This window comes from Castanea sativa, chromosome 3 (assembly GCF_040712315.1).
Source record: "Castanea sativa cultivar Marrone di Chiusa Pesio chromosome 3, ASM4071231v1".
Classification (NCBI taxonomy): Eukaryota; Viridiplantae; Streptophyta; class Magnoliopsida; order Fagales; family Fagaceae; genus Castanea; species Castanea sativa.
The window spans coordinates 38,953,572-38,972,777 of NC_134015.1; the positions used below are offsets into that span (position 1 = coordinate 38,953,572).

Consider the following 19,206-nt stretch of genomic DNA (forward strand, 5'->3'; position numbering starts at 1 on the left):
GAATGGGTGAGTTGGGAATTGATAAACGAAGAGCTTGTGTGGATTCGATGGTGGTTTGGGTGGTTGGTGGAGTGGCAGTGAGTTGGTTTTTGCCAGACTAGGTGGTGGTTGTGAGATCGTAAAATTCCTTCATTTTGCTGAAATGTACTCTTTTTTTTTTTTGTATTTTCAAGAATGCAATCCAAACACGGTAAAATGAAAATATGTTCAATAAAATATTTTGCATGTAAAACATTTTACCTTTGCAAATATTTTACGTTAAAACAAACGAGCGTAAATGGACCCTTAATATTTTTTGGATTTACGAAATTAATCGTTATCATCAGCAGTGACAAAAGAGGCAGCATGATGTAGTGGCGCAACACGGTATCAACTCCAAATCACCCGTGCGTGCTAAGAATGTCAAGAAGATTCGACGATTTTCTAGAACTCAGCCACTATATAAAATCCCCTTCTCTTCAAAATAATTAAAAAAAAAATCCCTCTCCTGAAAAATGTAGAAACTTCTCGAACTCTCAGGTAATCACAAGCTAGCTCTTATATAAACTCCCCAAAATCCATTTCGTTTCTCACCAAAACACTTTCAAAAGCACACGAAGCAAACACACACACACACACACAAAAATCACAGAAAAGCACTTTCTACTTATATATTGAGGATAATGGACATTCCGTTCTTCGCAAGCCGCCGTTGGAACACGAAACCGACGCCGTCGTCTCGGAAAGTAGTGTCGATCCCGGTCCAATTCGTCGGGTCGGGGCGGGGCGGATCGGAGTCCAACTCGTCGGCGTTGAAGATCCAGAAGGTGTTCCGAGGGTTTCTGGTGAGGAAGAGCGTGAAGAAGATCGCGGCATTCAGGAGAGAAGTAGATGAGGTGGAGAGGCAGATCTCAAGGGAGGAGGCGCTAGAATCGATGAAGAAGGACCCGAAGGAGAGGCTGAGGGTGAACAAGACGCCGATGAGCTTGCTCTTCAGGTTGGATTCGGTGAGAGGCGTCGATTCGGGGGTTAGGGATTGCCAGAAGAGTGTGATCAAGAGGGCGATCGCGTTGCAGGAGTTTTTGGACTCCGTTGTTGCTGATGGACAAACCCTAACCCTAGGAGGTGAGGTTGATGAAGCTTCCAATTCCTCCGAAATAGGGGAAAAGGAAGGTAAAGTCTCTGAGTCTGAGGTTGAAATTTCTGGCGATAATTGCAATTTGTCTGCGAATTGTGATGAGTATGAGAAAATACAAGTTGCTGAGTCTACGAGTAATTTGAGTGAGCCTAAAGAGACTCTAAAATCTGCTGCTGATTTAGTTTGTGATTGTAATTTGCCTGCGAGTTGTGATGGTTTAGAGTCGGAAAATCATGTTGATTGTGATGAGTCCGAGAAGATTCAAGTTGCTGAGCCTATGAGTAAATTGAGTGAGCCTATTGAGACTCTAAAATCTGCTACTGATATAGTTGGTAATTGCAATTTGCCTTCGAATTGTGATGATTTTGATGAGTCTGAGAAGATTCAAGTTGCTGAGTCTATGAGAAATTTAAGCGAGCCTAATGAGACTTTGAACCAGGCTGTTGAGACTCAGAGCGAGTCAGGGTCGACTGGGAATCCAGAGAGTTTGGTTGAGGAAAATTCGATGAAGAAAGAGGAGGAGGAGGAGGAGGAGGAAGGGATGGAGATTGTTGAGACTGAGAGGAAAGAAGGGAATGAGAAAGAAGATTGTTGTTTTGGAGAGAGAGAGGATAGCAAGAGGAGCAGGGAGCTTTTGGAGAAGATAATGGAGGACAATGAGAAAATGATGGGTTTGATGATCGAACTCTTTCAGAGGAACGAGACGCAGACAAAAATGTTGAGCTCGCTGTCGCAGAGAGTTGGGCAGTTGGAGAAGGCTTTCATGTGTGACAAGTTGAGAAAGATGAAGAAGAGGGGTGCTACTGGGACTATGGTAGATGGGCTGGAAAAATCGCCTGATAAAAAGAAGTCCGAAAAGAGATAGTGAGGTGTGCAACATTTGTTCAATATTTAGGCTTATTGTAAAGAATTAGGAATTTATGTTCTGATTTTGGAAGCTGGTGAAAGGGAAAAAAAAAAACGTTGCTATTGTTGGGTTTTTTCCACTTTCAAGTTTGTTTGGCTGATTCTCTTTGTTCAAAATACAGATGTGTTTTTCTGTTAGTTTGATTCAAGTTATTGATGAATTTTTCTTTTGTAGCAAATATGCCTGTGTTTCTGATATTCATTGTGGTTGTGATGCATAAGCCTTTTTGGGTAAAAGTTTCTTTAGTATCACTAATTTTTGTATCACCAAGCTCTTTTGTGTTATTTGAAATCTCTATTCATCATACCAAGTAACTTTAATCATGTTTGTGTGGCTGATGATGCTGACATAAAAATTTAATGTGGCCTGGTGGTTTAAAGAGGGTTTCATTTAGTCTTGACTCTTTCTGCTTGCACATCTAGTTGGATGTTTGAATCCTTTTCATGAAAGGATTCAAAATGGCAAATCTGATTATATGACTTGTCAAAATGGCAGAACTTGTTGATTTACTATGTTAGTATTGGTGGGCAGCAGTTGCTGTTTTGCATCATGGGGAGGTTTATGTTCAAAATTCGAAGACATGGTTGTATATGGTGTTATCTTTTTTAATTACAATTAAATTTAATTCAATTATGTGTTGAATTTAATGGAAGGAGAGAAATAATAGATGTTTTGAAAACATCGAGAATTCCATGCCTGATCTTTAAGTATCTTTTTTTTTCGAACCTTACTAGATTGGTTCTCTATGTGGAGAAGCCATCCTTTTCTTTCTATTTTGGATTTTCTTAATTTTTGTAATGTTCGTCTTTAAATTGTTCTCCCTTGTATACTTTCTGTGGACTTGGGTGACTCTCTCTTCTTTATTTCAATGAAATTCTTTATTACTTATCAAAAAAAAAAAAAACTAACCTAACTTTTATTCTTTACCATGTCCATCTGTTTGCTTTAATTTAATCAATCTTTTTATCTGCTTTGAAGTTGGAAACATAAAAAACAGAGCACTCTTTTGCATTGACTCTGGCAGTTTGCAATGGATCTCTTTGTATATTGCTGAACAAGTTCCTATTGCTTCCGTTTTCTTGTGATTTATCCTTTTTTTTTTTTTTTTTTTTTGTGTTATGATCTTTTCATGCATCAGTCACTGAGGAAATGTCATTACTTTTACTAAGATATCTGCTATAAATGGTGCTAAAAGAGCCTTTTTTTCATTTTTGCTTATTGATTTGTCCACGTATGGATTTACACATTCTTTCGTAGTTCTGTGGATATGTGGAATGAAAAAAGGAACATCATAGCGTTGTTTCTAGTTCCAATCTAGTTCCAAATTGTAGATTTTTCTGATAGTGGGGGATTTGAACCCTAGTTCTTCTCATGAAAGAGAGCAAACAATATCATTGAGTTATTAGTCCACTATTAACCTCTGGGATACAATGGGAAAGAGGGAGTTGAATCCTAGCTCTTCTCATGAAAGAGAGCAAGCAATGTCATTGAGTTATAAGTCCATTACTAACCTCTGGAATACAATAAGAAAGGGGGATTTAACCCTAGTTGTTCTCATAAAAGAGAATAACTAATGTCATTGAGTTATAAGTTAATTACTAACTTATGGGATTGTTACTTCTGGTTTAAAGGGACTAACTAGATCTGATGGACATTAAATTATTTCGTTAAGCTAATATGCATTCCCCTTGGTGTTATTATGAATTTTAGGAATAACAAAATTTTTTTTTATGAATAAGTTTTCAAAGAGAACCAAATAGTGTTTAAAATAAATAAAAAAATCGATAATTACAATAATGGAGTTGGGAGATTTGAACCTTAGTTATTTTTGTAGAAAATATCAAGAGGTGTCAGTTGAATTACAAAGCTTTTAACAAAAAGAAGCAAATAATTATTTGCTGAAAGTAAGATATATCATACATCACAATAGAAGACCTAGGCTAGGCGTTCATGAAAATTAATCAAACCTTGTACTAGATGGCCCCACAATAGATGTGTTAGGTTGCTACATCAATGTTATACCAGAAGGCTCAACCATTGAAGAGATAGACCACTAGTGTAAGGCAATGTTTATATAAAAGCTATATGTCACAGGCCAATTTCCTTTTCTTTTTCTTTTTCTTTTTCTTTTTCTTTTTCTTTTTCTTTTCTTTCTATCTTTTTTTTTTTTTCTTCTTCATAAATTCGACACAACACTAGTGTATATGGAATGCATTAGTGGATAGGAGATCAAAACAAAACCAATGTGGGGTTATGGGAATATCATACTTGGAAACCAGAATCCCTAGTTTAAATGTTAATCCATTTATACCATTGTGCACCCTTGACATGATAGTCACTCTATAAGTATAAGTAATTACCGGGTGTAGGGGGCAAGGGCTGGAGTTCAAGTTTTTTAAAATGAGCTTCACACATATATACACTTAGATTAAGTTAAAGTAAAATTTTTATTTTTAAAAAAATAAATATAAAAAATAAAAAACCTTTAACCCATTTATCTTAAGAGCAATCAACTCAAAGGGACTAACTTGGAATAGGTTTATACCAAGGTTAATCGTAAAATAAAGGCACTTTTGAAAGATATTGGTTTACGTTTTCATATTTCAAAAACCATTTTCCACCTCATCCAAAATTTATCAACTGACCCTCCACTCCTTAACCCTTTTGTCTGCCACCTAAAATTTATCAATTGAACCTCCACCCGCTAATGTCCCCGATTTTTGGTGGTCAACCACTATCGTTAGTGTCTGCCGATTCTCAATTATGATTTTTTTTAATATAAAATATATTTTCCATAGCATTTGTTTGGAGAATTTTCATAAATGTAGCCAAAACTAATAAAAATAATTTCTTATATTTTCATTTGAAAATATTTTTCATCGAATCAAACACAGATTCATCCTCTAACATATGTTCGACTGAACAACAAGATAAGCAATAGTAACTTTGGAATTGAAAATTTACTTTTTTTTTTTAGAAGGAATCGAAAATTTACTTGATTAGCTGATTTGGTTGATTTATTTATTTTTTTACTCGTTTAAGAAATTCTATATTGTTGAGAATTGAATTGAAATTTCTTGTAAAATAAGGTGTCTACACCTTTTAAAAATTAAAAAAAAAAAAAATCAGTAGTTGTGTGTTTTAAAACTTCAAATCTAAGACAGAGTGGATTTTGAGAAATTAATTTTCTAAGGGTTATTTACGAAGTACCAAGTCTTATATTATTTAACTTTGAAAAAAAAAAAAAAACTTATGAGTATGTGAATTGTGAAGGACTAGAATTTTAAATTTTAAAACTTTTACTTTACTTGAGCACGATGAAATATTATTAACTCATTTGATGGCTTAAAGTTTGATTTTTTTTTTTCTACTTTTTTTTTTAATTTTTAATTTTAGGGGTTTGTCATATGCTGTAATTATATCATTGGACAAATACATAACTTTTGAATGTGAATAATTATAAAAATTTCTTTATAAAAATAAATAAATAAATAAAACTTCAACCACGCACATTCAAAAATAGTGTGTGATAAGAGTAGTTGTGATTATTTTTTTTTTTTTTTGAGAATAGGGAGAAGAAATGTGGTTTTAAAATAAAGGAACATTACAAACTCCACTGAAAATACATTATACTTTTAAGGGAAGACTAATTGTTTTTTTTTTTTTTTTTGAGAAAGAACAAATCATATCATATTATTAAGGGGGGCCATTTGAATTAGCCTGTAGTACAGTTAAGAGGTCTGGTGGCACATCTTTCATCCAGACAGTCATATGCATGAGGGAATTTGCTTTCCTTGCTAAAGAGTGGGCTACCTTATTTTCTAGTCGCCGTACAAAAGAAAAATCAACAACTGAGAAATGCGAGCTAAGAAATAAAATGTCTTGCAAAAGGTGCCCATAGTGTGCTAAACTGTTGCTGCCATGCTTTAGAGCTTTAAACAGGACCTTTGAATCACCTTCGAGTATCACGTTGTCAAAGCCCAATTCCAAGGCAAGCTCAAGTGCTCGTCGTGCTGCAAGGACTTCGACTTCAATGACTGTGGCTGGGAGTTGAATTTTCTGTGACAATGATGCCATAGGAAGGCCTTCATTGTTATGGATGATAATTCCCATGCCTGCAGTACCTGTGTCAGCAAAGGTGGCGCCATCAAAATTGAATTTGTAGCTATTTTCTCCAAGATGGACCAAGTGGCTGTTTGGTGGTTTCCTTGAGGTAGATTTGGCTAGTCAGAGGAAAGGGCCTCGAGGCATCTTTCAAGAGTGGTATCCAAAATTTTGTCCAGGGGCAAAGCTGGTTTTCCTAATCGAATTGTTTCGAAGATTCCATAGGTTTCAAATCACTGAGGTAAAGAGCTCCGGGTCTTTATCACCTGCAAAAATAAAATCAATAATGTCAATGAAAGAGGTGCTCTGCTTGAGAGCACCGTGGTTCCATATGGGGGTTTTGCGCCAAAGCGGTTCTAGTAGCAGGCATTAATATAGTGCATGTACAGTATCCTCTTGGTGTTGTTTGCAGGCGTCACACAAGTCATCATCCAGTACTTTGCGTCGGACCAGGTTTGTTTTAGTAGGAATTGAATTCTTGCATGCTCTCCACACTAGGTGTTTAACTTTATTTGGCACCCCAAGGGTCCAGATTTTTTTCCACAATGGTTTCATGGACTTAGTGGTTGACGGACCATGTTGCTGCAGCAAATGAGAATCCTGTAAGAACTTGTATCCCGATTTAACCGAGTACTCTCCATTTGGGTTAAAGGGCCAGATCAGTACATCATCTTGGATGGAGCGGCATAGGGGGATATTTTTTATGATGGAGGCCTCAAACTCGTAAAAAACCCCATCAATGGCGTCCTCCCTCCATTTTCTACAGACTGGATCTATCAATTCCCTTACTAGGACAACTTCTCCACCATTAGGTCTTGGTGAAATAACCTTGGGTCAGTGTTAATAGGGAGCCAATTATCACCCTAGACATGGACCGAATCTCCCTTCCCAATTCTCCATGTCGCCCCCCTCTTAATCACTTCTCTACCTTTGAGCATACTCTTCCAAGCATACGATGCATTGCTTGGATTTTTGGCTTCCATGATCATAGAATTTGGGAAAAACTTTGCTTTGAAGACTCGATAGAACAATGATTGAGTATCATGAAGTAGTCGCCATGTTTGCTTTGCTAAAAGAGCATCGTTATAATTGAGAGATCTTTAAAGCCTATACCTCATTGTGTCTTTGGTCTACATAAGTCTTGCCACTTCACCCAATGTATCTTCCTACTATCTCCTCTTTGACCCCAGAAAAATCTACAAATCAATGACTTAATCTCATGGCATAAGGTGACCGGTAATTTGAAACATGTCATAATATTTGTGGGGAGAGCTTGAGCCATTGCTTTGATCAAAATTTATCTCCCCACTTGTGACAGAAACTTTTCCTCCCACCCCTGTAATTTCTTCCAAATCTGTTGTTTAATACGGGTGAAACTCTCCTTTTTTTTTTCGGCCAACAAGTGAAGGTAGGCCTAGGTATTTCTCATAGTGTTGGATGATTGATACTCCAAGCATCTCCTTGATCACTATTTGCATGATTGCATCTGTGGACTTGCTGAAAAACAAAGTGGTCTTTGTTCGATTGATCTGCTGACTGAAGGCTCTCTCATATTTAGCAAGGATATTTAGCAAGCTTTGACATTCACTTTCTCTAGCTCTGCAAAAAATTAAACTATCATCTGTAAAGTGAAGGTGGGTTAGTTTAGGCCCATTTCGGCAAATGGAAACACCCTTGATATCTCCGTTGTTGGTTGCTTTATTTATCAAGCCATGCAACCCCTCAGTGCACATGAGAAAAAGGTATAGGGAGAGGGGGTTGCCTTGACGAAATCCCCTTGTAGGGGTGATCTCACCATAGGGTTCTCCATTTATCAAAATAGAGTAAGATGCCGTGGTAATACATACCATCATAAACTTCACCCACCTATCCTGAAAACCCATTTTCTCCAACACTTTCTCCATATAAGCCCACTCAACCCTGTCGTATGCTTTACTCATATCAAGCTTCAAAGCCATAAACCTCATCTTCCCTTTGGTATGATTTCTCATATAGTGCAAAGTTTCAAAAGCCACCAAAATATTATATGAAATTAGGCGCTTTGACATAAAAGCGCTTTAGTGTTTAGAGATAAGCTGTGGCATTATATCTCTCAACCTGTTTGCTAGGACTTTAGAGAAAATTATATAAAAGACATTGCTTAAACTGATAGGTTTAAATTGGTTCACATATTCCAGATTTTTTACCTTAGGAATTAGGGTGATAAAAGAGTGTCCAAGTGATGAAGGTAGCACCCAGTATTAAGGTAGTGTAAAATTGAGTGTGACACATCCGAACCAAGCAAAGACCAATAAGTTTTATAGAATAGGGGTGGCATACCATCGGGTCCTGGCGCTTTCATAGGCGCCATTTGTTTTAGAGCAATCTCAACTTCTTCAATTGTAAAGTGCATGGTGAGTTTTTCATTCATCTCAAGTGTTACAACCTGAGGAATAACCTCCAAAACTTCTTCAAAGCAGTCCGGGTTTGCAGATGTGAAGAGGTCTTTATAAAAGTTCAGAATTATAGTAGTAACCTGTGCTGGCCAAGTACACCATTTGCCCGTGTGGTCATAAAGGTTTTTGATGTAATTTCGGCGACGATGTTGAGAGGCCTTGCTGTGAAAAAACCTTGTATTTCAGCCACCATCTTTAAGCCACATAACCTTGGACCTCTGCGCCCACATCTTTACCTCTTTATCTAGAAGTAGGTTTATTTCAAATTCTAGGATTCTCATGCGACTAGAATTACCAGTTTTGACTACCTCTCTCTTGGCTTGCTATAGCTGTTTTTTTTTTTCTCTCTCTAATTCATGTTTCACATTGCCGAAGCTTTTCTTACTCCATTGTGATAATTCTTGTCCACACTTGTCAATCCTTTTTAGCACCCTTAAATCCCATAGGTCTGCTATCGGTTCCCTCCAAACTGCCTCCACTGTATCACTACAGCCTTTGTCAGTTAACCGTATATGTTCAAAATGAAAAGGTTTTTGAAAACTAGAATCCATACCTTCAAGGGTAATCCAGAGGGCCTTGTGATCTGAAGTTATGACATCCACATGGTGGATTTGTGTCCTAGGGAACATAGAAAACCACTCGTTGGTTGCCACGGCTCTATCTAACCTCTCCCATATAGTATACCTTGCAAAGTGTTTGTGCCAAGTGAAGGGGAAACCCACAAGTCCATGAAGCCACACTCATCTAATATGTCTCTAAAGGGTTGCATTTGATTGTGTGGCCTAGATTGGCCTTTTTTTTTTTTTTCCTGATTGTTGAGTTATCTCATTGAAGTCCCCTGTACATAGCCAAGGAGAAGCAACCATGTTCTTGAAACTTCTAAGCTTTGCCCAGGTTTCATGTTGTTTTTGTGTATCGGGGTCACCATAGAAGCCCATGAATCTCCATTCATCTTCTTTATTCTTATTAATTGTGGTGTCAATATGGTAATGTGAGAAAGTTTCAATGTCGAGTGATAGACCAAAAACGTATTGACACCTTGTGAAGGATTAAGTTGATTAATTAGCCAAGTTTATTAATTAATCAAATTAACATACAAACGCGTAGTAGCACAAACAAATCACCAACAAACTAAAGTGCAGCGGAAAATAAATTGACATGGTGATTTGTTTATGAATGGGGAAAACCTCCAAGGCAAAAACTCCACCGGGTGATTTTAAGGTCACCACTCCCGAAAATCCACTATTATCACAACAAGCGATTACAAGCAAATGAATCCCAGTACCTTATACCAACCTACAGTTGAACCCTTACCCCAATACCCAATTGGACTTGCTCTGTAGTGACAATCTCTCATTTTCAATGCACAGCTCCTAGTACGTGACTAACCAATTGCGCGGATCCCAGTACGCGACTTCAATCACCAACTTGAAAAAGATGTTGGCTGCAAAGTTCTTCAGTTCATCCTCACAATGAAGAACAAGAAGATGCTTGGTTGCAAAACCTTATGATGCAAAGACACAACAGCTTCTTCACAAAGAGATGAACTAGGGCAACTTTGTCTCCAGTCACAAATTGCTTGAACAGACTTTGCTCAATGCTTGTGTAACTTGTGCTTACTTTGACGGCCTTTAAAATAATTCTTTTATATGTCTAGGGTTATAAGAAAAAAAGGCCCAAAGACATGTCCACGGATTAGAATCAAAACAATACTGAAAAACTGTTTTTTTTAAATCTCAACAGCTAGAGGTGTCGAGGTGTTATCAAGCAGCTGTCAAGCCACAGGGCTGGAATAGCTTCTTAAAGCTCGATAGATGTAGCTGTCGAGAGAACTGTCGAGCCAACTGTCGAGCTTTAATGAAGAGCACTTCTCAGCTTGTTTTTTGGACAGACTTGCATGGCTTTAACACTTGATCTTAAAACCTTGTTTCTTGAAGTATCAAAAACATTTTAGATCTACCCAATTACAAGTAAAGTGCATTTTGTCAAAGGATTAGCCAATTACATAAAAGAATGACATATGTTCTTATCAAGTGAACCACATATGTCTTAACATCGAGGTTAAAATCTTCCTTCCAAAAGATAGCCAAACCTCTTGCTTTATTTCTTCTAGGAGCTTCAAACAAATTTTTAAACTGAATTCGTTTTTGTACCCATTCTAACCTTGCTTTATCTGTTTATGTCTTGGCTAAAAACACGATAGAGGGGTCTTTTGCCCGCACCATATTTGCAAGATAATCTTCTGTATGTAGGTTCCCAAACCCACGACAATTCTAAACAAGTAGACTCATTACTTCTGGTAGGGCTGGTGTTGGGAAATTTAGACCCCGGTTGTTAGAATTAACAAGTTTTAAACTCAAGCTGTTAATTAGATTTATTATGTATAAAACTTGTTAAAACAAACAAACATCAATATCATGTCAATATCATGCACAACAGAAAATTAAATAAGACAAGATATGATGACTCAGGAAAATCAATAAAACAAACTAGTTTCATAGTAAAAAACTTGAGTGGAAATCTTCCCGAAAAGCAATTCACTATAGTAAAGAGAAGTTTCAGATCTAGTACAAAATCTTTATCCCTAGAATCTACAATCCTCATAAATGAACTTACAGCAGAAACCTTCTATTGCTTCAGAACCTCTAAACTCTTCAATATATGAATGCCACCCTTTTGATGAACGAATCCCGGTACGTAACTAGTTCTTTTGCAATGAATCCCAATACGTGACTCACTCACCAACTTGAGGAAGAAGAATGTTAGCTCCAAAGTTCTTCACTTCATCAACAATGAAGATCAAGAAGCACTTGGTTACAAAACTCTAAAGCGCAAAGACGTAGTAGCTTCTTTCAAAGAGAATAAAAGCATTAGTCACCTTTTGCATGTGTTCTCCTTGTATTTTCTTATGTGACGGCCTTTAAAATAAGCCTTATATATGTTTAGGGTTGTGAGAAAAGAAACCTTACACAAATACATAAGCATGGGCCGAAAATCAGATCTGAAAAACTAATTTTCGTAATTCTCGATAGATACAGCTGTCGAGACCTCTATAGATAGAATCTATCGAGAGCTATCGAGACTCATTAAATCTCGATAGATAGCTATCTGTCGAGAGCTATCTGGAATTTGTCCAGCTTTAATGAACAATCATTCTTCAATTGTTTCTTGGTCCAATCTTCATGGCTTTAATACTTTACTTGAACAACATGTTTCTTGAAGTATTAAACACATCCTAGATCTACCCAATTACAAGTAAAATGCGTTTTGTCAAAGGATTAGCCAATTACATAAAATATGTCCTTAAAAAAGGAACCAACCTCCACCAATATCTGTGTGTTGTCCGTATCAAGCTGAGAAACTACATGTTTCTTATTAGGTAACTTATGTTGATGAGAAGAGAGAGTAGTTGCATGTTTTTGCCCCAGTACTTCTGTCTTACCCAAGGCATCTTGGCCATCAATCCTTGGTATACGCTTCCATGTGGTTTGGGGAAGAGGATTAATTGTGGTGCCCTCCAATTTGTACTTTTTAGTGGAAAATGTTTAAGGGTGTTAAGATCGGGTCAGATACGTGGGATGGATGTGTTGGGCTTGTTGTGGGTGATGGAGATAGGTTAGGTAACTGGGAGAATTTTTTGGGATGGGTAGAGTTTGAAAAGGGTAAGGAGTGATTTCAGGAGGGTTTTTTGATTGGTGGGATTTCCTAATCGATACTATCTTCAGCAAGTTAGTCAAACTTCCTTAAGTCACGGTCTAATTCCTCTAGATGTTAATGAAATTGGTCTTGTGTATCATGTGGCACAAAATTTGGACTTAAATGAGGTGAGTTAGCTGTGGTATTCTTAGTAAGGAAAGGATCAATCAAATTTGAATTGGAGGATTTCCCACTCTCAACGGTTACCTTTTTGGGGTGAGCTGTGGTGGTCTGATTCTGTGCCGGTGTGGTGGTCTTTGGTGGCTGTCCAGATGTCCTAGGGAAAAAATTGCCAGTCTGTCGAGGTTGCGTTTTCACGTAGTAACCAAGGACTGTAACTACTGTGTTGTGGTAGCCCGTAAAAGGAGCCTTTATCCATGGGCCATATTATTTGTCTGCCTCAATTAGAGTACCCTTGCTATCCGTCCACAAATCACAATCTCTATCATTATGGGTCAGACAACCACACCAGTAGCAAAGGTTGGGAAGCCGTTCATACTTAAAGGATAACCACTATTCTTTGTCATCATCCAGAGCACTCACTTGACCACAACACAAAGGTAGTGAAATATCAACATTTACATGGACTTGCATAAACCCCCCTCCATCCATGGTTTGGAATGTTGTTTGGGTCGCTACCTTTCCCACAAGTTCGCATAGGCCTTCTGCTACCCATTTATTCCTAAAATGTATTGGGATACCATGCACTTGAACCTAAAAGTGGGTATAGTTGAAAGGCGTATCCTCCACCTCGGAATCCTTGTCATAACGTTGTAGAACCACTAGGTGTTTGTCGAAACTTCATGGCTTGTTTGACAGTATAGTATCCACTTCTGCCTTATTGTTGAAAGTAAAGAGGACAAAATGGTTCCCAAGGTTTATTACCCTAAAGCCATTCTTTGATCGCCACAGAGGTTTAAAGGTTGCTGCTATTGCATCAATATTTAGCCAGTTCCTAATGCAGCCGAAACTTCGGTCCTTCCCTACGTGAAAGAGAGAGCCCCATCCACTGCTTAGTAAGATACTCCATGGAAAGATAATTAAAAAAAAGTGTTTCCCAAAACCCCAAAGGAAGAAAACCCAACAAAACTTTGTGTGACCTTGTCACGCTAAGGAACAAAAGACACATTTTTCAACAAAAGGGACAAGACAATTCTACAGCTTAGGAGAGGTTAGAGAGTCTAACCTTCACTAGCGACAAAGAAACTCTAAAAATAAACCTATATATTTTGTCTATAAGCTTAAGCCAATAAGATTTTGACATGTAATTGATTAAAATTAATTCTTTTTTGAAACAATCATAATTAATAACTGCTATCTACTAAAAAAATGTTAACTAATTGCTAACCTGTGCTATGCACGAAAACTTACCTATTTGTAAGGTAGACTAAAATAATTTTATAAAAAATTATATAAAAAATACACCATTGCATAATTTGCTCTTGTATGACTTCAATTTGTGTTACAATTTGATGAAGAAGTCATTACTTGAACGTGCAATGGTTTACAAAAAATTTGTCAAATAGTTTCAGATATTGCAAAAAAATAACTCAAAAATTTAGATATTAAGACTTCTGAAAGACCAAAAAAAGTTAAAGAATCAAATGATTCACTGCTTAGAATTTATTGAAACAAAAAAAAATATATATATATATATATATATATATGACTAAACAATAGAAAAATATAAGAGAAAGATGAGTTACGTTCAAAAGAATAATTTCAATTATTGCAAGCTTTTTTATCTGGTAAAAAATGGCTAAAGAGAGTTTGGTGGTTTATAAACGAAAATTACTTTTTAAAAAATACATAAAATATTTTTTTTAACAAAGTAAAGAAGAATATAATATAAGAAGAGCTCATACTTCTACTTGGCTTAAAAAAAAAGGGTAAATTCCATTAACCACTCCTGAGGTTTGGGCTAATACCAGTCAGGTCCAAGACATTTTAAAACTAACCAAATTGGACCATAAGCCCAACTTAATCCCTAAACCCCATTAGGCTCCGTTAGCCATTTTACTCTTCTTTCTCTTTCTCTACCTCTTCTCTCTCTCTAATTTGTAGCTGCCTCCTCTCTCTCCCTCTTCTTCCTCCACCTTTTCTCTCTCTCAAATCAACCTCTCTCTATCAGATCAGCCCCCCCTCTCTCTACCTCTTCCCTCTTAGACTTGCCTCCTCTCTCAAGCCCATCTCTCTCTTATTTCTGTGACTCTCTTTGTACCCACTCACTGTTAAGCTTGGGTTTTGTAAGTGCGTCTTCACCTGCGAATCTGTCTTGGACAAGCTCGAATCCATCTCCAACCTATCATTCTCACTTTCAAATCCTGCTATGCCAAAGTCGTCGAGCCTGCTCTCGATTTCGTCTTCAAATTGTTCTCCCTCAACCTCGTCAAGGTTGAGATTGATCGGCCCAATCCCAACTCCAACTCCAATTCCAATTCCAATATTGTTTACAAGATTATCAATTTGGTGTGTAAGTCCAGGGGGCTCGGAGAGGAACAAATCAAACTCGGCATGCTTCGGGTTCTTCTCTCCGCGATTCGATCTCCCACCGTATTGATCCGTGGTGATTGTTTGATTCATGTAATGGGCTGGGCTCCAATATGGTGGTGGTATTGTTGTTGGGTTTGTTGGTGGGTTTTTTGAGTTTCTTAATTTTGGGTTTTGTTACTGTGTATGACTGTGTTTTGGTTGTAGCAGATTTAAGGTATAAGAGATACGGGTCAAGAGGGGAGAAAGTCACATAGAGAAAGAGAGAGACAAGTTTGAGAGAGGAAGAAAATCACTAACGGGTGGGCTAACGGTGTTAGGAACTAAATTGGGCTTATGGACCAATTTGGTTAGTTTTAAAATGTCTTGGACCTGACTGGTATTATAGCCCAAACCTCAGGGGTGGTTAATGGAATTTACCCAAAAATATATATATTGGGGTTTGCTTTGCTTTTATAGTGTTCATGATTAAGCTCACAAATTTGGAGATAAATTATTAATGTTTAAGTTTGAGTTTAAGTTGGACTTGTTAGAGAGATAGAGTTTCACTCCTTGTTAAGTTTGGATTAAACAAAAATAATTTTGTTTTAAAAAAATGATAATGATGAGTTTGAGTTTAAGTTGGACTTGTTAGAGAGATAGAATTTCACTCATTGTTAAGTTTGGACTAAACAAAAATAATTTTATTTAAATAAGATGATAATTTTATTTAAATATTTTGCTGATGTGGAAAATTGTGAGAGCTTCAGAGGCTTCGGTTTATATATATATATATATATATATATATAAGACTTTTACCTTTTGCTCTCTGGTGTGGTTGGCTCTATAGGCTTCTCTTTTGACTCTGTTTTCTTCAGAATCAAACATATATATATATATATATATATATATATATATATATATATATTATAGATTACTAATAATCATATGTGTTTAACCCTAGTTCTAATAATGTGATGTGGAAAATTGTGAGAGCTTCAGAGGCTTCGGTTTATATATATATATAAGACTTTTACCTTTTGCTCTCTGGTGTGGTTGGCTCTATAGGCTTCTCTTTTGACTCTGTTTTCTTCAGAATCAAACATATATATATATATATATATATATATATATATATATATATATATATATATATTATAGATTACTACTAATCATATGTGTTTAACCCTAGTTCTAATAATGTGATTTGACTTAAAGTTTTAATTTGGTGGTTCGATTTTTCATATGATTAGTCCCTTTAATAGTTAGGAGTTCTAATGATGTTTGAAATTAAGCTCTTATTTATCTAACGATTCAATTGACATTTATATCATTTGCTGTTAACATTACCATTTTAACCCTTGAGCAATAAGCTGGTCACACACACACACACACACACACACACACATATATACACACATTTTCTTAAAACATGAAATCTTAGACAAAGTGGGCTTTGAGAACTTGATTTTTTGAGGTGGGTTTAGAAGTACCAAGTCTTATATTGTTTGTTTGTTTTCTTTTAATTATATTGTTTTTTTTGTTTCTTTTTAAGATTTAGCACGTCAATTGTGAATGATTGGATTTTTAAGATTTAGAAATGGCTGGGTTCAAGTTTCCAGGAGCGAGCTTCACACATATATATACTTAAGATTAGGCTAAAGTAAAATTTCTATCTTGTTATAAAAAAAAGAAGGTAAAATGCCCCTACACCCTTGACATATAGTATGATTAGACTTATTACACCCGATTTTCAATAAATGCCATTTCGCCCCCAAATGATAAAAATAATTAACACCCACCCCCTTTTTAAAAATTATTTTTTGGGACAAAGAGTAAATTATTTTAATAATTTAGATGGTGGAAAATGGGGGCGTATTTCATTTATTTGGATCATTTGGGGGGTGGAGTGTTATTTATTTGAAATTGGGTATAACCAGTTTAACTTTGCTATATCTTAATGGTTTCAAGAAAAGGGTTTGACTTACTTCCAAAACTTTTTAAAAGGGAATCACCTTTTGTTTTGATGATAAATTGCCACATCACCTACTAACTAAATAAAAAGTGGAGATTAAAACTCACTACCACTTGCCATTGTATATTTAAAACAAAAAGACATGTCTAGTTAAAAAAGTATTGGAGGTAAGTCAAACCCTTCAAGAAAAACAAATTTAGGCAAAAATACCATTTTGGTTTCTACATTTCAATTTGATCTATATATTTTCGTAGCATTTAATTTAGTCTTTGTTGTTATCTCACTAACGAAAAATGCTTATGCGGCACATGAATTGCACTGTTGGATTGTCTAATATAAAATGAATAAATATAATGTTGATGTGTCTAAATTTTATTGGTCTGATGGCAAAACATGTCACATTAGTATTTAAAAATATTTTTCTTTTAAATATTTTTTTGTTTTCTTTATTTTTTTATTTTAATTTTATTGGACGGTGTTGAAGTCGAATTGAGTGATGATGAAAACAAAGCTTTCATTGCCAAAGTATCGGCGCTACATAGAGAGTGTTGTTGCTTCGAGTTGATGATGGAGACTTTGATTCCAATGTTGAGTTCTATCTCGCTGGTCTAGATTATCCCTCAATTTGAATTGTTTGGGTCTTTTTGGTTCGAAGGTGGTGGTTTTGCTTTATGGTGGTTGGGTGTTGAAACGATGGTGGTTGGGTGGTGGACTAGTGGTAGATTTGTTTGCAATTTTTTTGGTAGATTTGGGTACTGCAATTTGTTTGGTTACCAAGAAACTGTAAGAAAATTAATTGAAAAGAAAAAGGGAAATTTTGTTTGATTTATGGTATATTTATCTAGACTTTGTTATTGTGATTAAAATTCATGATTTGTTGTTGAAGATTTTATGAAATTAGGTTTTGAGTGTTTGATTTGTTGTGTGTTTGGTTGCCATGAAAGAGAAAGAAAGAATTGCAAGTAAGCTTTTTCTATTTTTTCAATTGAGGAATTTATTTTTTGCTTCTTTTTCTAATTTTTATTATTTTTTCCTTAAAATACTGATGTGGTATTTTAAATGTTAATCAAACTTTTTTAAATTTTATTTTACTAGTCAAGTCAACTTTAAGTATGCATTTTCTCAACAAAAAAAACAAAAACTTTAAGTATGCCAATTGTGTAATTTGTGTGCCATATAATAATTTTTCATTAGTGAGATAATGGTAATTACTAAATTGTTTGCAAGTTGAAAATAATATGACCCAAATTGATTGTTATCAAAATGTAGAAACTAAATTGAAAGTGACCCAAAATGGAGGGATCCAAATGATATTTCATTTTTTATTTTTTAAATCCCTAAAACAGGAGTTTAATAAATATTGTTAACTTATCCATTTGGAGGGTTTAAATATTGTTTATTTTAAGGGTTTGTTATTTTTATGTCATTGGTTCAATACATAACTTTCGAAAATAAATGGGGGCATATTCAATATGCCAAGGATTTATTTAGTTATGTAACTTGGGCAGAGGATGATCCACTTATTATTGAGTTGGTTTTGGCTCATGATGTATTGAATTTATCTTTATCTTAATAAAGTTATAATTCTTTTCATCAAAATACATAACTTTCAAATGTTATAATTAGAAAATTTTCTTTAATAAAAAAAAAAATCTAAAGAGTACATAATACATGTGATACGATTAGTTGTAATATTTTTTTTTTAAAATTTTTTGATGGGAGGATTAGTTGTAATTTTTTTATTTAATGAGAAGGATTAGTTGTAATTGATCTCAAATAAAACTCAAAAATTAAATGAAATCATAGAGTGCATTACAAGGATAAAATAGAATCACATTATTTTGGTAGGTAGTGTTCAGATCTAAAGCTACTATGTTTTTGTATAATAAGTAGATTAAAACTCTATCAGGTTTTATCATTAAATTGAGCCTCTGTAAGAATCCGATTAGAGATGTATGTGGCGTCCAAGAGCAAAACATGGAGAAAGAGACCTGATGAACACTATCTTTGCTTTGGGCCGAGTTGACTCACATCAAAAATAGTCCAAGAGCCTTTACGCCTTTACCTTCACAAGACTTTTTCCCTTGACAAGTTTTTAAAAGATTTAAAAAATAAAAGCAATTTTTTTAAAGAATAATCTAGAGATATAAATTTTTTACAAAATGGTTAATGTATTTAGTGATTATTAATAAATAAAAAAGTGATATTAATATCGGATCTAAATAAAAATTAATAGAAAATTGATTATATTAACATTTTGTAAAAACGCGGTAAAATAATTTGTGATCCATTACTAATTTTTTTTAAGGGTTAAGTAAATAATAATAATTTTATAATAAAAGGAAATTCCATTATCTATATGCTATTTTTGAGTAAAAGGAAATTCTATATTAGATTTAGGATTATAAAAGAAAATAAAAAACAGCAGGAGATGGTGAAGGGGGAATTGAAATTGTGTGTATTGTTGAATAAGCAAAGCAAGCTGTTGAAATCATATTTACTT

The 19,206-nt window shown here is 35.2% G+C and overlaps 1 protein-coding gene across 1 annotated transcript; it reads left to right on the top strand.

Moving 5' to 3' along the window:
- The first annotated feature begins 662 nt into the window (after positions 1–662).
- Positions 663–1,982, top strand: LOC142628916 (uncharacterized). Its single transcript, XM_075802942.1, has one exon. The coding sequence runs from the start codon at positions 663–665 to the stop codon at positions 1,980–1,982; it is 1,320 nt and encodes a 439-aa protein (XP_075659057.1).
- Positions 1,983–19,206: the final 17,224 nt, after the last annotated feature.

What these genes read in the sequence shown, in the direction of transcription:
- LOC142628916 (XM_075802942.1), top strand. Translation starts at nt 663, where the DNA reads ATGGACATTCCGTTCTTCGCAAGCCGCCGTTGGAACACGAAACCGACG.